This window comes from Anabrus simplex, chromosome 7 (assembly GCF_040414725.1).
Source record: "Anabrus simplex isolate iqAnaSimp1 chromosome 7, ASM4041472v1, whole genome shotgun sequence".
Lineage (NCBI taxonomy): Eukaryota > Metazoa > Arthropoda > Insecta > Orthoptera > Tettigoniidae > Anabrus > Anabrus simplex.
In genome coordinates, this window is record NC_090271.1 from 224682160 (window position 1) to 224708999 (window position 26840).

The 26840-nt window shown below is 36.3% G+C and overlaps 1 protein-coding gene across 1 annotated transcript in view; it reads right to left on the bottom strand.

Annotated features, from left to right (window-relative positions):
- Positions 1-26840, bottom strand: part of RyR (Ryanodine receptor) — a 623761-nt gene that overhangs the window by 105011 nt on the left and 491910 nt on the right. Inside the window, exons 76-79 of the mRNA XM_067151578.2 lie at positions 26572-26684; positions 15083-15176; positions 13226-13395; positions 12494-12560 (exon numbers count right to left, since the gene is read on the bottom strand). Of these exons, the coding sequence (XP_067007679.2) occupies positions 12494-12560; positions 13226-13395; positions 15083-15176; positions 26572-26684 (444 nt within the window). The remainder of the gene's footprint in view (positions 1-12493; positions 12561-13225; positions 13396-15082; positions 15177-26571; positions 26685-26840) is intronic.

Here is a 26840-nt window from a genome sequence, read left to right on the forward strand (position 1 = left end):
TATACTGACATCTGCAGACCAACATATGCGAGATATTTACAGAGATCATTTTTCTCTATTAATTCCAAAACAATAATTAGGGTATGTAATATACACAATGGCAAGATATATGAGCTAAACATTACAGAAGCTACACGGAGCTACAGAAAGCTCTGCACTGCATTTGAATCTACAAGCTGCACAGACATGTTGCTCTAGAAAGACTTGGAGGAGAACTGCTGAAGAAGCAGCCATGGAAGCTGGGAAAACCTGGAGTGAAATAAGTGACTGCCTGCCAACAGACTAGATGGAGAGTCTTCACTCCTGCCCTATGCAACACCAAGTGCAACAGGAAATAAGTCAAGTAAGTCAAGAAATATACGTGAGTAAACCAGACATTTGAAGGTAAATCAACGTGATGTGGTTCAGGTTTGGAATACATAGCATTGATAGCTTGGCTTTGTAGAACCCTATGGACAATGCTAAAATGTTGAATAACTACAGGACATTGGGTATTTAAAACAGATGTCATGATTTCAGTATTCACTCTTGATGGCTAGAGTGAGGACCATCTTTTACATCTAAAAATATGAAATATTTTCCAGATGAGAGTAACATTATGCAGATGGAATATTAAGAATTGGTACAAGATATTGTTTACTGTTGAATTTTGGATAAATGCAAGTAATCAGTAATATGTTACCATTGATGACTTCATGGTCCGTAATTGTAGTCATGATGTAGGCTTTTTGAGCTTATGCCGTGTCAAGAAAATAAGATGAAATCCTGTACGTTTCACAGAGAACTTTTCTCTGCATCTTCAGAAGAAAATCTTGATTGTTCATGAGGACGACTTCTCCAGTAATGAAGTTTTGAAATTTAGCCATTAGTAATAGGAAGTGATACGTTCATTCGTCACCAAGTGGCAGCGGACGGTACCATCAGAGTTAGTCTGGGAGAGGGAGAGGGAGCATAACAGGTGTACATACATATGAAGGTATGACACTAACAAAAGCCTGGAACGAAACATCTGGTGATGAGCAAGGTATGAATTTGAAAAACACTGAAGCGAAATAGCAATAGTGAAAGGACAGGAAAGAGAACTACCTATGTAAATCCTTAATAGTTGGCAACCGTGTATTACTTAGTCAATAGCCAGTGTTCCTGTTGAAATTGTTAGGATTTCTACGTATGTCCATAGCTTCCCGTATAATCCTAGGCCTATAGTGTTTAGTGTGGGTAAGAACTCATATATCCTGGAACACAACATCATGACCCGATGAAAGTCATGTTCCTTGATATGGGTGCCAATGGACCGGCAGGTTTGGCCAATGTATACCATGCCACAAGTACAGAGAATTTTGTACACCCCAGGGTATAATAGTGGGGACAATTGGTCCTTCGTTTTACCTAAACTGCGAGCAATTTTTGTGATGCTGACAAACACGGTGTTTATATTGTGCTTGTAGAGGACCTTGGCAATTCGATCTGTGGTATTGTGAATATAAAGCAGGAAGGCAGTTCCCTTCACTTCTTTCTGTGAGCCTTGCTTAGTTGTCCCTCTGGGATGCAAGGCTCCATGAATCTGTACATCACTGCAACCATTACCCTTGAACATGTCCGAGTGTGTCCATCTCCTCCTGGATATTTGATGGCTCACTCTTGGTGAGTATTGTTAGAATGCCCTGTTTTTGTGCTGGATGGTGGTGAGAATCTGCATGGAAATAGTGTGTCCATCTCCTCCTGGATATTTGATGGCTCACTCTTGGTGAGTATCGTTAGAATGCCCTGTTTTTGTGCTGGATGGTGGTGAGAATCTGCATGGAAATAGCAATTTGTGTGGGTAGGCTTAAGATAGATGGTATGTCCTAAGGAGCCCTCCGGTTTCTTTCTTACTAGAACATCCAAGAAAGGAAGGCATCTCTCTGACTCCATCTCCAAAGTGAATTTAATTGAAGGATGTTGCATTTAGGTGGTTTAGAAATAGCTGAAGTGTCTCAGGACCTTCTGTCCAGACCACAAATGTATCATCAACATACCTCCACCAAATCATATGTTTGACAGACACTGAAGCAATAGCCTCCTCCTCCAAATGCTCCATAAAGAAATTAGCCACTATGGGTGAAAGTGGACTTCCCATAGCCACCCCATTCATCTGTTTGTAAAATTGTCCACCCCACAAGAAATAGCTTAGTAATGTCCTCAGGGAACAGATACTCAATGAGAGACAAGAGAATTCAGAAAACCTGCAGAGCAGAATGCATTTTGAAATATTGTAAGTTGGCCCTAACTTGTATCACAGTTCAAATTACAACTATCCATGCACAGTTTCACAGAAAATTAACCATGCATTCAATAAAGAATAAGACTAAAATTAAGACATGCAGGGGAGATTTTGACAGAATTGTGATACTTCATAAGCCAGTCCCTGCACTTTGCTTGCTTCTATTACTACATTTTCTTAAAAACAAAATCTGGGATGAATTTTGATGTCTATCATGCTTAACAGATACCAAATTATGCATAAACTAAAGATAGTTATTATAAAATGTGAATTCCTGAACCTCAGTTTAAACATTTCATATATCAACTTCAGTATATGACATTTCACTTGCCATCCTGTATATTTGAGTTGAGGTATGTTTCAATTCAGGCTCATTTTTTCTGGGTAATTTCTTATTGCTGTGCTAGGTTGAGTGGATCAGATGGTAGAGCACTGGCTTTCTGAGCCCAAGTTAGTAGAGTCAATTTTGGATTAGTCCAGTGGTATTTGAAGGTGCTCTTATACATAAGCCTTGTGTCAGTAGATTCACCTTCTGGGACAAAATTTCTAGCACCTGTGTCTCCAAGAACCATAAAAGAAGTAAATGGAACATAAAACCATGTGTGTGTGTGTGTGTGTGTTTGAGTCATCTGTCCATAGACTGGTTTGATGCAGCTTTCCATGGCACCCTATCCTGTGCTAACATTTTAATTTCTACATTACTACATCCTGCATCTGCTCTAATCCGCTTGTCAAATTCATACCTTGGTCTACCCCTACCATTCTTATTGCCCACACTTCTCTCAATAACCAACTGCACAAGTCCTGGGTGTCTTAATTAAGTTGTGTCCTATCATTCTATCTCTTCTTCTGATCAAATTTAGCTAAATCAATCTCCTCTCACAAACTCGATTCAGTATCTCTTCATTCGTGATCGATCTATCCATCTCACCTGCAGCTTTCTTCTGTAACACCACATTTCAAAAGCTTCTATTCTTTTCCTTTCTGAGCTAGTTATCGTCCATGTTTCACTTCCATACTCCAGAAGAAAGTCTTCAAAAACATCTTTTTAACCCCTATATCAATGTTTGAGGTGAGCAAATTTTAAAGGCCTTCCTTCTTTGTGCTAGTCTGCATTTTATGTCCTCCTTACTTCTTCCATCGTTAGTTATTTTCCTACCCAAGTAACAATATTCATTTCCTTCCTTTAAGACATCATTTGCTAATCTAATATTACCTGCATCACCTGACTTTGTAAGACTACACTCCATTACTTTTGTTTTGGACTTATTTGTTCTTATATTGTACTCTTCACCCAAGACTCTGTCCATACCATTCAGTGATTTCTCTAGATCTTCTACAGTCTCAGATAAAATAACAATATCATCAGCAAATCTCAGGGTTTTGATTTCCTCTCGTTGGATTGTGATTCCCTTCCTAAATTCCTCTTTGATTTCCTTTACTGCTTTTTTTATACCAACACTTTTCAAAGCCCTCGATTCTTATCACTGCAGACTGATTTTTATACAGATTGTAGATAATTCTTCGTTCTCGGTATCTGATCCTGATCACCTTCAGAATCTCAAATAGCTTGGTCCAATCAACATTATCAAATGCCTTTTCAAGATCTACACACGCCATTATTATGATGGCGATGATGATGATTATTAATTAAATTCTTATTGTTATTATTAATTAGATTCTTTTACAGATTAGCCAGTGCCATGATGTAGGGGTAGTGTGCCTGCCTCTTACCTGGAAGCCCTGGGTTCGATTCCTGGCCAGGCCAGTGATTGTTACCTGGATCTGAGCACTGGTTCGAGGTCCACTCGGCCTACATGATAACAATTGAGGAGCTATCTGATGATGAGATGGCGGCCCTGGTCTAGAAAGCCAAGAGTAACGGCCGGAAGGATTTGTTATGCTGACCACATGACACTTTATAATTGGAAGGCTAAGCAATGGTCGCTTGGTAAGCCCTTAGGGGCTGTTTTGCCATGGGCTTTGGTTTTGGTTTTTGGTTCTGCACAGGCTGTTGATAAATACCATATTTATCCATATATTTTTAGCATATGGCTAGCATCACATTATAAACTTGTAATTTTAAAGTAAACTAATAAAGTTTATGTCCATTTAACAGTGCTCAGAAAGATAACAGACATCTAGGTTGCCAATACATTTGATAGATTCATTTGTCGCCAGCAGAAATTCCTCAGGGTCACCTGAAAACACTCATAGTGGACATGTCTAGATGATATGCTGAACAATCTGATGTTTAGTACCACAATCACAGCTGAGTGAAGACGTCATAACCCCATCTAAATTAAGAGTCAGCACATATTCCACAGTTTATCCGTGTTCTGTTGAGGACAGAACAGATCCTCAGATGTTCTTCAAAACCTGGTAGCCTGACTGAGATACAAGGTAACCTGACTTGCTCTGGGGTAGCACTAGTCTTCCATGATAACTTCAATGTTACTCATAGTTTGAGCAGTTTGTAGTGGAGGGTAGCAGAATCGATGCCTATTGTTATTGATGGTAGGGAGATCTTCATGAACAAGAAGGTCAGAGTCAGCAATTATTTTCGTGAACTCCTTTATGAGAGCACATTCACATCGCCAAGATGAGGGTCCTATATGGCCAAGGATGGGTAGCCAGAAAGTTGGTGTTCTCTTAAGTGTTTCTGTGATAATGTGCAGTGTCTGGTTAAGTTTAATGTCACCAAGCTTAGTGTGGGTACCATTAATCCAGGCTGTGGGGCAGGATTCTGCCACAATATACAGCAGAATGGAAGTTTTCAGTGTTAAAGCAGACAGATCCCATGTAGTCCCACAGAGATTTTGTAAGATGTTATTCCTGGTTCAGATCTTGACAGCTGTTCCTGATTTATTTCCTTTGAAGCTGTTCTGAACAGAACAACCCCAAGATATTTAGGGTTTCTATTACCGTATATAAAAACAATCTGTTCTCAAAATGAATCCAAATTTTCCTTGTTGGCAAGTCTGTTATTAAGGTGAAAGGTAGTAGCTTTCATCTTAGCTGCACTTACAGTAATTGCAGTCATGGCTCACAGCTGGTACCCAGTTGTCAGCATATCTGAACTTTCAAGATGTGATTTCAAGCATGTCAAACCTGCCATCTCCTGAATACAGGTTTACAGCTTCATGACACTTACCACCTAGCCCAGATCTACTGTCTTCCTCTATTTTTATTTCATCTGCTTTAGTATCACCTCATGTGTTCCTAAATTTCCTCTGAACCCAATCTGATCTCTGGATTTAACATGTCTTGCTGTCCTTATGTAAACAATTCATGAAAAAAATAATTCATGAAACATGAAGTCCTTTTCTCACACACTGTGAAAAAGGAGGCTGAGATATTATATTTTCTCTCTATAAAGATAGTCATATTTGCAACCAAATAATGTGGGATTGGTATCCCATATACAATAATAAAAAGCAACTGTTTTGAAGTTTCATAAGTTTCATAAATAAACTAAACTAGATAGTAGATCAAGGAATACAAAAATACAGTACAACCTCGATTATACGTTCCTGGAAACTATATTTTGCCGCATTATTCATTCAAATGATGTAGTCTCGCGAGCATCCTAATTAAATCACATTGTAAAAATCCTGCATTATCCGTTCCTCGAAGAAACGATTTCCCGGATCAACCCTCCAGAAATGTCAGTCCCATCAACGCTTAATCCTCGATCACGCATTTTTCAAGAAACTGTATCTCATGAAAGGACGGCTATGGCATACTTATGGATCTTGGTGTTAACGTCCCGTCATTGCGGTAATTTGAGGAAGTACTGTACCATACTGGAAAAGCGATCGGCAGTGAATTTTCATTAGAGACCATCTTAGCATCAAATTCGGGTGGTATTGTTTAGAGAATCTTCGGAAATCATAAAGCAGAGAGTGTCCACAACAACTGGAAGGAGATGGAGCGCATTTCAGCAGCTCTACTTGAAAACAGAACGAGTTTCGCCAAATGTTTGTACTTGCAAAACGTCTACTGTACATTATGTCCAGGGTTACATGTTTTTTTTTTTTTGGTTTATTTTTTTTTTTTTTTTTTTACTTTTTTCGAGAATATCATCAAACAGGTTTTCGGCACTTCCCTTAAGGCACTGTATAGTCACTGGGCTTTCAGGCAGAATTCAAAACTGCTCCTTCTTAAGTAACACAAATTTGGTATTTTAATATTATCGTATACGATCATGTTATAATACCAATATAATGGTCCGTTATTGGACATTATAAATTTTCCAGCTAACTCATTCTTGGTTGCCTGCGTTTTGCCCTCATGTGCTAAGTTGGGCTCATCAGTTGGTCCTTAGCACACCTACCAAGATGCAAGGCTAGTGCATACCGTGGAGGCCACTGCATAGGCTACTTGAAACCACCAGCAGTGCCACTGCACTATGAGAGACGATGTCTCACTTCCAAAAATTGATGCCTGCCTGGCCATCAGATGATATGGTGTCGATTCCCATAGGGAACATGAAATATTTGTCCTGAATGAGTAAATGAGCCCAACTTAGTACATGAGGGCAAAACGCAGGCAACCAAGAATGAGTTAGCTGGAAAATGTATAATGTCCAATAAAGGACCATTATACTGGTATTATAAATTTACTCATTCAGGACAAATATTTCATGTTTCCTATGGGAATCAACACCATATAATACGATCATGTTATCGAGACCAGAACAGATGTTGCACCTTACATACTGTACATAGTCATGGGAGGTTTTGGGATTGCCTATTATTGTTTGGTCCTAATATACGACTGGGAATTTCACGTTTTTGTGTTAAAATGTTATAAAAACTGCAGTCATCTTTTTGCGCACGTTACATTAAAAAACTTTGTATCATTTTGCAGTTGTACCGACTTGTGCAGTGAGCGCGCTTTCCAGCTGAGTCAAGGTCGTGAATAATCATAATTTTGGAAGTGTTATATTTTTTTCTCTTTCCAATTTGATTGTGATTAGTGATGGGCAGAAATGTATATAATGCATTCAAGAACTTGATGATCGATACTTGCATTCGAAACCATATTCTCGAGTTCAACATAACTTTTAAAAGTCGATGTAGACCTAATTTACGCAGTGTAAGATTTCCATAAACTGACTACGAACAGTATACTGGTGACAAAATTACAATGGAAGAAAAAAAAAAAGGATTTCGCCATTATGTTGGATGCTTTGGTATCTAATGTGCTTTATTTTATTAGATTAGAGAATTAAAGACTACTTGTGGTCGATTGCTATTTGGCTTGGCATTACGAGTATTTGATTTTTCGAAGTTTGGCTGATCAAAGGTGCTGAACTGAAAGAAGTTTTCAGAGGGAACTGACAAAGTTTTCCCGGTAAAACTGAATGTAAAGTTTCGAGATTTTAAAGCCGCATACTGGTAATTAATGTCTGAAGCCGGCCTCGCGATCTAACTTGCCTGCCTCTCACCCGGAGGGCCCAGGTTCGATTCCCAGCCAGGTCAGGCATTTTTACCTGGATATGAGGGCTATTTCCAGGTTCACTCATTCCACGATTACCTTTAACTGAGGAGCTGTTTAATGGTGAGATGGCGAGATGGCGACCCCGGTCTAAAGAGCCAGGAATAACGACCAAGAGGATTCGTCACATTGACCATGCGTCACCTCGTAATCTGCAGGCCTTCGGACCGAACAGCGGTCGCTTGGTAGTGGAAGGCCCATTGGGGCTGTAGTTTGGTTTGGTTTAGGGGTGTTTGTAAGATTATAAGCATACATATTTCATTTTTGTGATGTTTAGCCAAATTGTTGATGGTTCATTCGTTCCCGGATTTTCCGTTTTCCCGTGTTGTGCGTTTCTTTCCGGGGTCCCTCCAAAAATGGAGAATCGAGGTTCCACTGTATATACAACTATGATTCATTTATGCTTTCACAGCCTGGAATACCACATATCATTATGATGATATAATATGCTTGTATAAAGGTACCAACTGTCAACTTGAGAAACTACTTCAGTTACTTGATTCCTGTCAATTTTTCTTGCAGTTCACTCTTGAAACAGAAAGCAATTTCAAATTAAATTTTCTTGATTTAACTTTTAACCACTCTCTAAACGTTCACATCTCTAGCATCTACAAGAAAACCACTTCTACATATTTAATAATTCCATATAATTCATACTAGGGACTGCCTGGCCGAGGTGGAAGGACGTGAGATCGAATCCCCATCAGGAAGTCGCAAAATTTAAGAAATGAGATTTCCACTTCCGGAGGTTCATATGGCCCTGAGGTTCACCCAGCCTACACCAAAAATGAGTACCAGGTTAATTCCTGGGGGCAAAGGCGGTCGGGCGTAGAGCTAACCACTCTACCCCATCACGTGCCGCGGTTAGCAGTGGTGGAAGCCTTTACCTTCCACTCCTCCAAGGGCCTTCATGGCCTGTACAGAGATGACTTTGTCTTTGTCTTTTATATAATTCATACTACCCCTTCCAATTCAAGTTATCTACTTTCCGTAGTGTGATAAATCGTACAGTTCCACCCTTTAACTTATTTTCGCTACCCGATTCTCATTCGTCTAACTTGCGTTGATGTCTTAAGTTCATACTACAGAAGATTTGTCCAGTGTTTTTTTAATATGTCTTATTTTATGTTTGCTATTTCTATGCAATTTAGTTGTAAGACTAATCTACAGAGCCTGTATTTGTGTAACAAAACTTAGCATGTTGTTTCTGTTGATTTATAAGCTGAAGATGACTTTGAATAAAGTTGAAACTCGAGTACCTAAAATGGAGTAATTCATGGTTAAAAAAAAAACTACATCTAAAACCCATCATTATGAGTAAATACCATAACATCTCTTCTACAACCATTAAATGTTTAAAGACATCATTATGTTGAGAATATCAGGCAAAGCTTGTAAAATCACAGAGGAAAGAGTTCTACATGCATCTGTACACTCAAACACTTATGTAACTATTATTAAAAAAGTTAGCAAGCTAGAATATACATACCATTAATTTATCCATTGTTCTCTTTAAAATTACAAGCAGATCTTTTAGTCTCCACAAGGAATATATACAAAATAATTCAGACATGCACTTACTATTCTAATATGAAGAAAGACCAGGGCACTGAATATAGTGATTTTCTATCCATTAATTGATTTTAAATTTATTACTAAACAGTTGAATACATGACTGAATCCTGAAGTAATCTGATCATCGGAAATCATACTTCACACTTTGGATCAAATCCAGCTATCCAGTTAAACATATAAATTTAAATATGGTATGAAAATTTGGATATATCTAAACATCAGAGTTCATTAAGCATATATTTAAGGCAGAAACCTCCTACACAGTTTTCATTACCATCAAGTGGGAAACATAGTATTACAAGAATCAGTTGCATGGAAATCTCCATAGTCACCACACAAAGAACAGAGTTGCTGGAAAAGAATTGGTGATGTTCAAATTCTTTCTGATCATACATAAAGTTTATTCAAAGAGCTACAACCATTATATTACATTAAAGATTTGTAATGACACTGTAGTTTTATTTTCTGCAAATAACAAATTATATGGGAGAGAAGAAAGTTGGCTGAAACTTAACAAAATGTGTCTGTGCATTGTTTTGTTCTCCAACAGGAGCTGACTTAACATTAAATAACTGCATTATCATACTCTCCATAGTCTTCCATAATAAGAAAAGGTTCTTTATTTTGAGAATATGAATGATGTAATTATGTAATGTGTGAAGAAGATCCCATATGCAATTCCAAACCAAGCTAAGTAAAGTTGCTTTTAGGAGTTATACCAGCAGTAGCAGAGGTGTAGTTAAGGGTAGCTAATTTGAAAGATCGAGGTGTGGAAAAATAAAACACTTTATGGTGGCTATGATTCTAGTCCATGAATGTAATTACAGTATTCCAGTTTAAGTAACTTTCTCTGATAAAAATTGAGCTATACTACTTATGAAGTTTGTTATGAAAAAGACTGTAAATAATGTGTGAACCCAAGAGTGAATAATTTCAGATCTGATAGAATATTTCCTACATGAAGAAAGCTAACAACAGCAAAATATACAAATGAAATCTGCAGCCTGTTTGCAGTCATTTGACCGGGTCAAGAATGGAATTAATTAAGCCCCCATCTAGCGGCGAGGATAGGAATTGTGCCAGCAGCTAAAGCCTGTCGCACTTCCCCTGGGGCAATGATTAATGACTGGCAGATGAAATGAAATGATATTGGAGGGTGTTGCCAGAACAGAAGATGACAGCAAAAACCGGAGTACCTGGAGAAAAACCTGTCCTGCCTCTGCTTTGTCCAGCACAAATCTCACATGGAGTGACAGGGATTTGAACCACTGAACCCAGCAGTGAGAGGCCGGAGTGTTGCTGCCTGAGCCATGGAGGCTCTAGCAAAATATATATATCCGGAAAAAATAAATGGAGAGCAGTGACTCATAACAAAAAATTTTGGACTTTTAAATGCTTACACAGAAATTTTTTGCTGTCCATCTGCTCCCTGTGCACACACATTTCCTACATTAGTCCATGAATAAGTAACAACAGCAATTTCTTATAAATCCATCAACATCTATTTTACTTGTTAGTCACATATCCTGAATGCCATTCTTGAATTAATTATCATGCTCTTTGTTACCAACAATTCTTTGGAAATATTTAGGAGTTACTATTTTCTACTATGAGACCATAATTCACAATTTATTATTATTATTATTATTATTATTATTATTATTATTATTATTATTATTATTATTATTATTATTACAAAGGTGGTTTGAAAAGTCCGTGCAAAGTCCAAGAGAAGGCATCACCGGCGTGTATCAAGGTCATGTTTAGTTAGTAGCATCCCTTGAATGAACGCACACCAAGTTTCAGCCATATTAGTTTATTTCTTTGTGTTTGGCATTCGTGTGAATCAAAGAAGTCGAGTGATTTTCAAGAAATGGATGTAAAAGAATTTTGTGTGGTGATTAAACATTACTTTATGAAAGGCAAAACGCCTCAGGGCACTAAAGAGAAGCTTGATAAACATTACTGTGACTCTGCACCTTCGATTAGAATAGTTTATAAGTGGTTTCACAAAATTTTCGGACTGGCCATATGGGCACAAGTGACGCTGAACGTTCTGGATGACCTGTGGAGGTTATGAATCCAGAAATCGTTGATCAAATCCATGATATGGTGATGGATGACAGAAGAGTTAAGGTGCATGAGATTGCTAGTGCTGTGGGCATCTTGACTGAATGGGTACATAATATTTTGCATAAACATTTAGACATGAGAAAGCCATCTGCAAGATGGGTGTCGCGATTGCTCACGCTTGACCAAAAACGGAATCGTGTGAAGTGTTTCAAGGATGGTTTGCAGTTGTTTCAGAAGAATCCGGAGGATTTTAAGCGTCGTTTCGTCACTGTGGATGAAACATAGATACATTACTATACTCTTGAGAGCAAACAACAATCTAAACAATGGGTTACCAAGGGGGAATCTGCACCAAAAAAGGCGAAGACCGTTCCTTCGGCTGGAAAGGTTATGGCGACTGTCTTTTGGGATTCGCAAGAGATAATCCCCATTGACTATCTGGAAAAGGGTAAAACTATTACAGATGCATATTATTCATCATTATTGGACCATTTGAAAACCGAACTGCAAGAAAAACGCTCGCGATTGTCTTTTTCCATCACGACAACGCACCAGTACACACCTCAGCAGTTGTGGTTGCAAAATTAATGGAAATAGGATTCCAACTCGTTTCACACCCCACCTACTCTCCAGACTTGGCTCCCTCGGACTACTATTTGTTCCCCAGTTTGAAGAAATGGCTGGCGGGACAAAGATTTTATTCAAACGAGGAGGTGATTGCAAACACTAATGGATATTTTGCAGACTTGGACAAATCCTATTATTCAGAAGGAATCAACAAACTAGAACATCGTTGGATGAAGTGTATAAGCCTCAAAGGAGACTATGTCGAAAAATAAAAAAGGTTTACCCCAAACACGTAAGTAGTTTTTATTTTTGCACAGACTTTTCAAACACCCCTCGTGTTATTATTATTATTATTATTATTATTATTATTATTATTATTATTATTATTATTATTATTATTATTATTATTATTATTATTATTATTATTATTATTATTATTATTATTATTATTATTATTATTATTATAAGGGTTATATAAATATAAATTAAAATGATGTCATTTTGTGTACTCACATGGATAGAAGCACCACCTTCTTCATCTCCCTCTTCCTCACCTTCCTCTTCCTCTTCACCACAGGATCTGCCACAGATAAGGAAATGAATAAAGGTAACCAAATATATACAAAAGGAAACGCACATTAATGGCTTCATCAATAAACTCAACAATATCATTATCATCACCATCATTTTTCAACTACAGTTCCAGGAATAGAAAAACACTTAGCATTTTGTATCCACTCATCCCCTTGCTCCTATGATGAAGCCAAGAAGCACAAATGAGCTTATCAAGAGCTGAGAAAAACAACCATATGAACTTGGATCAATGAGAAATCTATGAAGGTAGCAATGCATCTCTTCTTGTAATTTTGTGAACGATGATATACAATTCCTATTAAAAACTCCTCAAGGTTCATAGTGGGGCCTTATATACTGAGTTTTGATTAGGAATTCATATCTAGAATGAAACTTTCCCTTGGGTAATTATTATCAGCAATCCTGTCCCTTGTCAGGTTGTTTACTATACAAATCATCTTGAACTATCCCTTTCATTTGAATCATAATTAATATTAATATAATACTCTTTGACCTTACAGAGATGTTACTTTTATAAATACTGTACATATGTATTTCTTATTTATTTACTACAACATGGTAATGGTACGTTTCCATACACTGAATCCTAGAGCCTGTAAGGATTGTGTATCACTCTGAAGGCTGCATTTCAATATGGAATGGAAGACTCACTTGGCCACAATTTCAGCATAGGACATGTAGAGAGGATCCTCTTGGAGAGCTCCACTACGTTCAGTCATAGCCCCACGACAGAATGTTGTTACGAGCTGGTTCAAAGGATCTGGTTTGCCTTCCTCCTCTTCCTCATCATGTTTCTTCAATTCTGCATCTTCAAATGATTGCTGAAGAAGTACATAAATAAATAAATTAGACAATAATAACAACATCAACAGTTACTATAATGTCATCATAACCATCACACATTTAAATAATTTTTTAGAAACTAGGTGAAGGATTACTTATTGAGTCACAAAAAAGAGTTGTGCTATCTTTACTTCACAATTTTAATTAAGTATGGCAAATCCCTGAATTTCTTCAATTTTATAGGTATTCAAATGGTGCAAATCTTTTAAGATTTTGAGATGCTATTATTCCCATTGCTATTATTATTATTACATAGGTATGATGTGGGAGCATACAAAATCTGTGTGGCTGTGATAAAGGATATGGATATCTGTGTTGGACTATGCACTTAAGTTTTCTTCAAACCCTCTCTTATCCTACATTACAGCTGAAGTCAGGTGTTCAGTGTGACAACGGAGCAGAAGTTCATCAGAAACTGATGGTAAGTGATATGTTGGCAGATCAAAAATGAAATAGAAACAAGACACAGAACTTTGCCAAATATGTGCTTATATATTATAATCAGGGCTTTTCTTCCATCTGGAATGGTTTGCAATGTTTTTCTGTACACTTTTAGGATTCTAATGAGCCTTAAATATATTTGGTAGTATAGTATTTCAAAACGGAGACTCCCTCCATTTTAAATCCTCAGTTATAACAATTGACAACGCAAATCAAGGATCGTCTTCAGTTCATCCATTCTAGTGCTGTCATCTTGTGTTGTTGATGCTGAACCTTGAAGACTGAACTATTGTATTCAAATAGATTTAACAGTCGGTTGGAAGTTATAACAGTGTCCAGATATGGAACTTTTAACATTTATGTGAATTAGCATACATGCAAATATTCTGTATGCAAGTAGACTTGCATTTTTGCAAAGTGGGTAAGCGAGGTTAGCGTGCTTCATAGACGTTCCACCAGTTTTATGCAATGAATAGAAAAATAACAATTTTTCTCTTCTTCTCCTCCAACTAAAAAGTTAAAGTTTGGGAGCAGCAAGTGTAGTGATAGTAATGGTGTATAAAACAGACCCATTGGATAGTGATACAAATAATGAAGGGATAAAATCTCTTGACTGCTACGGTTATTACAACAACTTCAACAAAGAGTAAAGACACGCAAAAAATTCTATAACAAGTAAGGACCAAACTTGTGAAGATGGCAAAACTAGAGTGATGAGCCTTATTTGAAAGTTATTGTGAAAATTAGAGTATTTTCAAACTCTTTTTTCATCTTTGCTTTAATTTTCATTTCAACATATATGTTGAGACATTTCAGTCCTTCACTTAATTATGTTTTACTTTTCATATTTTATTTACATTACTTTCATAAAGTACTGATTATCAAACTGTAAGTATTCTTTGCTACCTTGTTTAGAATGATAACTCTTTCAAAAACATGGAAACAGTCTGTATCCTTATTAATATTTGAAACAAAAAGTCTTCTACAAACATACAGTATACTGTATGTGGCTTATTCCACTTTATTGTTAATATTATCTGCTTGTCAAAAGTAAAAGAATGAGAATAGTATATTTAGATCTTCTGGCATAATGAAATGAGAATGAATGCATGAATATTTAAGAAAAGCCCTGATTGTAATTAAAATAATTATGTATATTTATATACTATTTATGTGTTCATTTGAAGTGGGTGTATTAGATAGGTGTAATAAAATGAAACTTACAGTGAGATCTTCTATCATGACTTCCTGACCCACATTCTCTTCCTGAAGCCACAGCTCATGATAGGTACGAATAAAGATGTTGATAGCTCGATGTCTAAATAACAGAAAAGTTAATAAATTCTTAATCAACACCTTGAAAACGGGAAGAAATTTTAATTTGAGTTGTTATTATACAATATATTCTTCCATTTAAAAACATCAATCCAAAATAGCAAACTTTATTTATATGTGATTTTAAATCTTGATATTGTGCCTTACGTGGTAGACATGACATCTCATTTCGAAAATCTCACGCATAATGACCAAGATAGCAGCAGCTAGTTACTGAATCACTGAGTTGTAACACATTCATTAAACAGCAATGTGTAGAGTATGATGATATAGAAAAGCTGAACATGAAAATTGAGATAAAAATAACTTACTTAGACAATCACTAGACATGGAGAATGGAAGAAGGAGAAAAATATTGGTACTGTTACTCAAGGATAAACTGAGATATAGGGAATTTTATGAATTTTAATATTAGTACTGGTACTAAAAGGAAAAAACCTCTCATTTCTTATATCCATTCATAAAATGATGGATCCTATAAGAATGTTGCAAAGAATGAAATATTTATAGAGTCTTTGGGCAAGACAAAAGATGATAATATTGTTATTGGTTTTATATCCCACATTTTTACAGTTTTTAGTACATTACAGTATTGAAATTTTGTTCCACAGGAGCACCTTTACGTGCTGGTAAATTTACCAACCCACTGATGATGCATTTGAGCACCTTCAAATACCACTAGACTGAGCTGGATCAAACATGCTAACTTGGGCTCAGAAAGATAGTGCTCTAACCGTTAAAGACAAAAGAAGCAAGCAACTGTGATTGCATGATCATTAGCCCCTGGATGTCCAGTTTTACACAAAATCCAAATTATAGGGATACAATGAGATGGAAAGTACTCATATACTGTACCCAGCTAACTGGAAATGGTTCATGATGATGATTGTGATAATCAAGGGCGTAAGTGAAAATTTAGTAAGGAATACAGGTCAGAGAATTGTTACCAAAAGATTGCCATGTCAGACTATATCTAGAGTTTCCTTCAAGTAGTCCTTGAGTGCAGGAGTTCCAAGGATCAAGCAATATTCATATCTGGGTTACAAGAATTATGACTTGTAATGTTTGCATTAAAATTAAATGATTTTTCCATTAAATGGCAAGAAAGTTAAAAGAACATGTAAACCTTTACAAAACCAGTTCTGTATACCTGCGCAGTGTGTAGAGAGGTTCGCTCCGCAAACAGGCAATTGCTGCACGCTTACGTGCTGCGGAGAGGACTCGCTTCCAGCCAGAACGGCTTGGCGATGGTTTGATAGCTTGCTAAGAGGGCATCACATGATACAAGGCATGCTGTTAGTATTTCATATTAGTTACAACATTTTCATATCTTCCAATGTAAACATCTATTGTCACCATAGAGTCATCCAATGAAAATGATCATCATCAATAGTGAAATGAAATGAGTTACCAAGTTACACTGTGCAGCATCAGTTACATACAGTAGTATCTTTCTAATGGAAAAATATTATACTGTGAAAGGGAGGCATGAAATGGCTAACTAGGTCATTGGATTACTTTTTTGGAGCAAGGGGAGCGATTCCAAACTTTATGACTAACATTCTTGGAAGTTTTGGTGTCAACAGTTCAAAATTACTGTTATTAGCTCTGAATGTATTCAAAGATTGGCTATCAATCATACATCTGCACTAAAATGTGTTCTGCCTATTGTGCTTAGCTTCCTAAATCTAGGCCTGTACCAAAGGAAGCCTGCTACATCTTCCTATTCTTTTCTTAAAATTATTAACAATTAAATGCATACTGTACTTCACCTAGAATCTGATTTATGGGATAGTCAATGACCAATTGCTTCAAAATTACACTCTCAGAGTAGCATAAATTATGGTAGAAAAGAAATTCCTTGTTTAGGGATAACATTCATCAGTGTCTTCCACCAAAATATGCCACTAAAATAGTAAAGGAACTCTGCAAATTAGAATACATTTTCCTTTCTCTTATTTTTCTGGGAACTAATTACCTGAATGTATTTGGATGTAATATTTAACAGCTCACCAGTCTAACATCCCACAGCTAGAACAGAGTAGGAAGTAGCCATTGTTACACTATCAATTTAAGTTTGATTCATACACATAATTATGTGCCTTTGCTGGCAAGACTTAGGGTTTACTGTGCATTATGTCTTTTGGTATGAGCTACTTTCATTGATCTGTTTCAGTCTCATCCTTGAAATATCAATGTCTCACTGATCACTACTGCCTTAAGCTCACATAGAGACACTGCACACGCGGTTGAGCATGGGACTTGTTTGCTGCGCTATCTGCACAGGCTTAATAATCCATCTGTGCATGCGCACTAGGGTGACTAATTTTTTGTCCAGTGTGCTTATATTTCACCTCTAGGTTTCCCACTTTTGGTCAAATGGAGTAAGGGAAATTTTCAATGAAAATATGGGACTTTCTTTGGAAATAATAGGCACTGTGGATTTGAGAAGAAGACTAAATTTTTTACTTCTTCCAGGTGTATTTGCTGTTGGACTATGTTGCCTTTAAAATGTCAGCATCAGATTTTATCATTGTAGAATTTTTGACATGACATTCTCATATTTTTAAAATTACTTTTACTCATTTCTGCAAAGCAACTTTACCTTGTTCCATGATGTCCAAAGGGATGTCTTCAAAATACTGTGAACTCTTCATAGAGCTCTTCCATACCAATCTCCTCGGTTTACTGAAGACATTCTAGTGCACCTTCCAGGGATTGGAATAACTTACCAAGGGAGGTGTTCAATAAATTTCCAATCTCATTGAAATCATTTAAGAAAAGGCTAGGAAAACAACAGATAGGGAATCTGCCACCTTGGCAACTGCCCTATATGCAGATCAGTATTGATTGATTGATAAGAAAAATGAATGGTTTTCTTCAAACTGAACACTTGTAGCTTAGTTGCAACATTATCTTCACAGAAACCACAGGTATAGAGGAGATAATCTAGAGCTTCATCATAAAATATCAAGTTTCCATCTAATTTTCTTCTTTCTGAGTCAATTCTTGCATTGCGTTATTTAAATATAAAGAACAATATAATCTGGATTACATCATTTTAGCCCAAAATATGGGACTCCATATAATATGGAAGAAATACAAGGAAAGGATGGAAAATGGTTTTCAGCCCTTATCTGTTCATTCTTGTCTTTTAAATAATCTTGAATCTAAATGTATAAACTTAGAGATTGTTATGAGCACTACAACCGGGCGAGTTGGCCGTGCGCGTAGAGGCGTGCGGCTGTGAGCTTGCATCTGGGAGATAGTAGGTTCGAATCCCACTATCGGCAGCCCTGAGGATGGTTTTCCGTGGTTTCCCATTTTCACACCAGGCAAATGCTGGGGCTGTACCATAATTAAGGCACGGCCGCTTCCTTCCAACTCCTAGGCCTTTCCTATCCCATCGTCGCCATAAGACCTATCTGTGTCGGTGTGACGTAAAGCCCCTAGCAAAAAAAAAAAAAAAACGAGCACTACAGTTAGCTTGTACCATACTTGTTGAAATATCTTATCAATCATCTTGACAATTTGAGGACGTAAATAATTGTCTTTGTGAGCATCAAACAAAACCTTATTTTGAGAACATGTAATATCTGGAACTACTTGGAAGAAAGATATGTCACTGAAGAATGAATGGAGAGACCACAAAACTCTTGCCGATCAACAATAGTAGAAGTGCTCAACCGTTTTAAAGACCACAGGTCTCCTTACTGAATTGTGGTTTGGATGAATATGCCATGTACAACAAGTAGAGAAGTGTTTATAAACAAGTTAAGGACACTCATATGGTCTTCATGTTCCAGAAAATAGACCTTGCAGAGAAAAACAACAGTGATTATCTTAAATGAAGCTGAACTTATACATTTTAGAATGTCATCTGCATTGTGCACTATATAACATTTTTGTAATATGAATAACACATAATGTATATGCAAAAAGTTAAATTTCTTGTATAATAACTATAATAACTCCTCAAAAGCCCATGAGGAAACAGAAGAATTTTGAGACCTATTGGACCAGACCATAGATAACATCCCCAAACACCATGTAAAATTATTAATAGGCGACTTTAACGCCCAACTAGGCAGAGAAAGAAAATACCGTGACATCATCGGAAAATGGCCAGCACACAAGAAAACAAATAAAAATGGAGAGAGACTAGTTGACCTGTGTAGAAACCATAACTTAATCTCAAAATCTACATTTAAGAGGAAGCCTCAAACACTCAAAACACCTTGACTACACTAAAGGAGAATGTCAACTGGATCACATCTGCATGGACAAATACCACCACAAAGAGATCTATAACGTCAAAGTCCTTCGAGGAATAGACACAGGTTCAGATCACTACATAGTTAAAATTAAACTCACTCCCCAGAGGAGACAGCAAAAGCAAGCCCTTAAAACTAAGAGGAAAATAGATCCTACCCAGCTAATCAACAACAAAAACTACCAGAAAGCAACTGAAAAAATAAAAATCACAGATAAACTTGAAGCCTTAGTACACAACCTTAAACAAATTGCAGAAGACCTGGCTCCAATTAAATCACGTAAAAAACACCGATGGTGGAACAGTGAATGCGATGAAACAGTGGAGAAAAGACATCAGGCATGGCTATTACATCAGTCCCAAAAAACAGAAATATCCTATCAAAATCTAGTAAAACAGAGAAAAGAAACTACCAAAGTCTTAAGAAGAATAAAAAGACAACATTATAAGGACACACTGCAGTTAATTGAAGAACAATTCAGTAAAACTCAATCAAGGGACTACTACAAAACCTTCAGAAAGCAGCTCCAAAAATATGAACCCCCGACCCTACTGATGAAGGATGAAAATGGTAAGCTGGCCCATAACAATAAAGACAATGCAGAAATTCTGGCTAAATATTTCAACAAGCTTTTAAATTGTGAGGTACCTACATAACTCCTTCATTTGGACACCAACACCCCGGTAAAAACACCACCAGAGAACATCAATCCCCCCACAATAAAGGAAGTCTACCAAGCCCTGAATAAATTAAAAAACTACAAAGTGCCAGGAGAAGATCAGACCTTTGCGGAAATCTGGAAATATGCAGGAACATCAGCAAAAGTTGCCCTTCATCAACAACTTGTCCCTATCTGGATTAAAGAACTACTACTAGAACACTGGACAACAGCCCTCATCCACCCACTGCACAAAAAAGGAGACAAAACCGACCCTAATAACTACAGGGGAATCTCGCTGCTTGACATAACATACAAAATATTTTCAATAATCATCCTTAATAGGATAAGTTTACAACTTGAGAAAGAACTAGGAGAATATCAAGGAGGTTTCAGACCCTGGAGGAGCTGTCCTGATCAGATCATGAGGTCTTAAGTTGATAATGGACTATAACAGGAGAAGAAATAGAGATATGCTGATAACATTTGTAGATTTCAAGAAAGCTTATGATTGCATCCATAGAGAATCTCTGTTCAAAATTTTAAGACACCTTGGACTACACCCCAAATTAATAAACATGATAAAATTGACTCTCACTAACACCAAATCAAAGGTGAAGTTTAGGGGTGAAACATCAGAGACATTTGAAATTAAAACTGGACTACAGCCGGGAGATGGGCTCTCGCCACTATTATTTAATTGTGCTCTAGAAATGGTAATGAGGGAATGGTTTAGGAAATGTCCTCCCAAAATAAAGATTGGCCGAAAAATCAAAACAAAACTGCCTGGGTTTTGCTGACGATTTAGCATTATTAGCAGTGGACATAAAAGAAGCAAAAACCCAGATATCAGAACTTCAAAACATTGCAAATAAACGAAGTTACCATAAATGGTAATAAAATCAAAATAGTTAACACAAATTAAATATCTTAGAGAAATATTAACACATAACCTAAATGAAAAAATCTCAATCCAAACAAGAACAAATAGATTAGCTAAAGCACAAAAGTTAACATGGGATATCTACAAAAAGAAATATCTATCAATAAATACAAAAATAAAACACTACAACACAGTTATAAAACTGGAAGCTACATATGCAGCAGAAACACTTTTTCACCTGAATAAACAATCAAAGACTGACAGACTTCAGAAAATTGGAAGGAGGATTGGAAGAACCTGCATCAACAAAAAATACCAGAAAGATGGATAGTGGCGGTTAATAACTAACAAAGTTGAGTACAAAGAGCTAGAACCCATTACAGATACTATGCGTAAGAGGAGACTGGGATTCTTTGGACATATCATGAGGATGCAGGATTCGAGGCTTCTGAAACAACTAGTACAACACAATCTCGTCTCAAATAATACCACAACAGGATGTAAATGGATCAGAGAAGTGAGAGAGGATCTGAAGGAAATAGGCCTTACAACAGAAGGCACCACAAATAAGATAAATTGAATACAAAACTCAAGAATACAAACCTCCGCTTTAACCTTACACAAAACAAACTAACAACACGCATATTTTCAACTGAGGAACAGCACGAAGATCGGAGCGTCTGAAGAAGTACTGGGAAGACCGCAAAAACCCGAACAATCCCTTCAAAGAGACCTGAACGACGGACTGACTAAAGTGATCCTATGTGGTCCATAAAAGAAGAAGAAGAAGAACTAGAAGCTTTTATGCAATATGACAATGAGAAATTCAGTATGTACATAAGTGCATAGAAAAACTGGTAAAATATGTAGATAAATATATAAGAAACAAAGAAATATATAACTTAAAATATAAGTATTATTATTACTATTGGGATAGAAAACAGACAGTGCGCTCGCAGTATCTAAATAGAGCACAAACACTTTTTCTTCATTGATTCCTTAACTCCTTAAGTCCATTGGTGACAAACTGAGATACTGTAGCATGATTTGTTTGTTCCAGTAGTTTACAGTAGATTAAATGTGATTTGGATGGATGCAGTTTACCTGGGATGAGATTTGTGATGAAACGACCCAAAGCATCAGTTGTCTCATTAACGGCAACCCATATATAGGAATCACCAAGTTCAGTTCTAATCGATTCCATTGTGTCAATGTAGCAGGTGTCAAATAATTCTTCTGAAGTGTTGATCCATCCATAATACTGAAGTTGCAGCATTTGCATATGAATGTTTTAAATTTTGGCACTCCAAGTTTATACCATGGTATATTTGCATAAATCCTTATTAAATTTACTGGTACAAGACGAAGGAGGTTCCATCACTACTTGTGTAAGAAGAACTTGTTCCTTCGACAGAGCACGTTTTTTATTCCTCACATGAAGTTCAAATATTAGATGCTGCTATAACCGAGACTTCATAGAACAGCCAATGTGTCTATCACATACTGTGCACAGAACAATTTCACCATTGCTTTAAAGGTGTCAAAATACAGTCTTTTAACTGGGTGCTAGTATGGATACGACTGGTGTCATACTGGTAGAGAAACTGTAAGAATAGACTTCTCAAGAAAAGTGGAAGCGTTTTCTTTCAGAACAACTGATTTGGAGTGTTTGTACAGAATGGACATACCCACAGAGTAACTTTCTCTCTGTTCTTGATCACTGTAGCACTACAGATAATAATAATAATGAGTTACTTCTTTAGGGATATACAAACTGTCAGCATGGCAAAGGGTGCCCAGTCTCTGATAGAATATGTTACTCTATTTACAATAAACAGTACTGTTAAAAATATTTATTATGAACTCTGTAACCTAAAACTTTGAAATAATGGATCTTCAAGTGTGATTCACCAACATTTGAGCTTTTCTTACACATACTTGGTGAAAAAAACAATGGGGTGATATGTAGCAGCACTTCTGACTCTGTGATGAAAACAGTGGGGAAACTATTGTACTAGCTATTTCCTTAGTTTGCCTCTTCAGCGATGCCTAGGCCATCTACAATAGCTGATAGCAGAGCTGTTGAGGATCAAAGCAGCCTTCGGGCTGAATACTCAAATAATAATAATAATACGAGGCGTATTTTTTAAGTAAGGGCTGTTTGAAAATAACTACACAACGAAAGATGGTTTTCAAACACCACACCTATTTTCAGATTCTACATACTTTACTCCATTTTTCAACATAGCCACCAAGTTTTTTAAACACTTAACTTACAATTAAGTTTTGAATGCCCTCTTCATAGAAACTTGCCGCCTGTGCCGATAACCAAGAGTTCTTGATTTTGATCTTGCATTGGGACAGAGTCTGTTTGGCCTTCACCTTTACAGGCGAATGTGTGTGTCTCCATTCCATGCTCTGTTGCTTCAATTCGGGCATGATATGCAAAACTCATGTTTTGTCTCCCATTACGATCTGACTCAACATGTCATTACCTTCTTCGGCATAAGGAGTCAAAAATGTCATCAAACACTCAAATCTGGGCAAAAACAAAAGATTCGCTTGTAAAGGTGAAGGCCAAACAGACTCTGTCCCAGCGAAAGATCAAGATCAAGAACTCTTGGTTATCAGAGCAGGGAGCAAGTATCTATGAAGAGAGTATACAAACTTAGTTGTAAGGTATGATAAGTGTTTAAACAAAAATGGTGGCTATGGTGAAAAATAGAGTAGAGTATGTAGAATCTGCAAATAAATGTGGTGTTTGAAAATTGTCTTTCGTTGTGTAGTTATTTTCAAACAGCCCTTACTTAAAAAACATGCCTCGTATGATAATAATAATAATAATAATAATAATAATAATAATAATAATAATAATAATAATAATAATAATAATAATAATAATAATAATAATAATAATAATAATAATATTTGTGACTCTATTGATACCTTTGATGCACATCCAATTGTGCTCATAGGGCAGAATGTCCTAGATATTCATACCAATGAAAAACCATTAGGAAGAACTTGATAAGAATTTCAGAAGTATTTGTTGACTTATGTACGAGAGCCACTAGATAAAGGCAGCAGTAACATTTAAGTCCAATATATGTCAACATATTTTTCAAAAAACATTTTTTTCAAATGATGATCATTTCACATTGGATAGCTCAGCTTAGATGACTCTCTTGTTAGTTCGTTTTCTTTGAGCAATTAAAAAGTAAATTAGAAAGTATAAGAAGGAAACTTTAACACAAGTGCAAATAAAAAATATATAAAACAAAATCCACAAACAGCTAAATAAGGAATATAGAAATACAAACAGCATGCAATCTCAAGGCAGTAAAGACAGCTACAACTCACACACTGCATACCACACAGTAAGTCACTGATAGAACTTAAACTGAAACTCCAAACAGATACAATAAGTAGAACACATGCAAGGCCTACACAAAACACTCATTGTAAAAACAGAGGTGAAACATGCTCTTGGTTTACAAGAATCAATTTCACTTTCAGAGTCTAGGTCACATTTCTTTAACAATTTCCAGTGTACTTAAGTTTGTTCATACTTTTGCTGATTTGGGTTGTCAGATGTTCTTGTATAACGTGTTCTAAATATATAATTTCCATTTTGTTTAGAAAATGGAATCTCAACTGAACCACAGTTCTAATACTATATTCAGACATAAAATCAAGCAGAAAGGCTGATAAGCCGAGCTCTGTATTTGGAAGACAAGTGGGTTTGAACCCCATTGTCGACTGTCCTGGGAATGGTTTTCTGTAGTTTCTGATTTTCACTTACATGCAGTTATAATGTGTACAATGTTCATCATTAAAAATCAGTAATACGTGGTTAATCTGAAGGGAACATCAAGGGAATAAGGTGCAAGACTTTTAGCATAGTTGGATTCATCCACCAGAGTTTACAGGGGTGCAGGAGTCAAGCCCTCCCAGCCACTTATATTTCAAATGGTAAGGCCAGTATTAAAGTACGGACTTCCCGTCTGGCACCCCACCACTAATGTGTCAGAAATGAACACATAGTATCACTTCTTATCAACAGTTAGAATATCGAATCTTTTTTGTACTTCCTCCTGAAACTAGGCAATGTACTTCCTCGTAAACCTCCCAGCCTTCATCATGGAAAGCGGGCTTCTCAAATTGTATGATGGCATTATTTTATTTTAAATTATTTATTTATCATTTATTAGATACAGCCTGAGAAGACCATTTTACACTAATAGCGTAACACATTTAACTTCCAACAATATAGGACTGAGAATAAATAAATGATAACAACAAGTGATGAACTGAACAGGCAGTGACCGAGGACACGTACCAATGTATCAATCTCCCCTCGACTCCTGTCGAACAAGCTTTGTACTGGAGCTAATTCGTATTATAATTCAGAATATAAGTTTCTGCAAACATTTTATACATGCCTGATTCTCCCTCTTTGGGATCTGAAATTAATAACAGTCCTCATAATTTCTAAAAGTATAAAGACTGTAAGAAAGGCCTCATATTTCACCTCTGCTATATTAAACTTTGTCAAGTGAAATTTAAAATATATACTTGTTATTTACTTGTTAGTTATGGAAACTACTTTCTGTTTATCCCACCAAGACATCCTTTCATAGGAAAACAAAATACAGTAAATAAAGAGATTAGTAACACTACAATTCTTTTCATGAAAGTCATGTAATAGGTCCTTGCACATTCTACAGTACCATATCAGAGCCTGCCATTTCACTATTACAGCTTTTCTTTGATTTGTATGATAAAATTATTTTTAAAGAAACAGATGAATGAGAAAATAGCAAGTTTTCCAATCACTACCTTTAGAAATAACTGTAAAATTGATATTAAATGGCTCAAGATATCATATTTGTGTTCAAAATATTCTATATATTTTAGCAGAATATACTGACATATTCATAGATAGGTAGCTGCAATGTTGAAATGAATGACAATTGATGTTTTTAGGCATTTCAAAAACATTTACTACAGGTAGATGTAAGAGAAAGCACAAACAGACAGTTTGGATGAAGGTGCAAGTAAAAGGGGAAATACTAATATTTTTTAGTTTCAAAGAATCTTTTGAAAATTCTGATAACATTCCATATTCAATTTGTCAGTATAATAGTTTTTGTTGATCTCAGATGTATCTGTTGGTGTGAACAGGTGTTGTAATAAAAATTAATGCAATAAAGAATTAATGTAAGATTATCAGGACTCTAAATAATGATGGACATTTCTAAATAAACAAAAATAAAATATAAACATGCAAATGAACAAGTGACTGAATGAATAAATAAATAAATAAATAAATAAATAGAAAAGACTGGCAAAGGAATTGTATTCAACTTTTTATGAAACCAATACACTATCTAATATACTGACCAATGGAGAATTGTTTAGTGAATAGTTTTTAAAATATAGCACTCACATTTTCTATCAGATAAAAAAATGCATTGTTTAATTGGGACGGTGAGGAGTAGTGGGAAAGAGTTAGAGGTCAATTAACGATACACGTAAAACTCGCTACGGGCTTGGCTAGTACCTTGGTAGAGAATGCAGTGATGTTTGTCGGAAGCAGGCAATAACAGCTCGCTTTCTCTGCGTGGAAACAACTGAGCGATAGCTGCCCTTACTTTGTTGCTGAGGGTGGTCAATCTATACAGGGAAATAATCAAGTGGCATCGTGCTTAGGTGCTACTTGCACATGGCAACAAAGTGGATTAGAAATCAATATAGTAGAGCAAATTTTTGTAATCTTTGAAAAATGCTACTTTTAATTATACCATGGTTTAATTAATGAATATTGTTGAC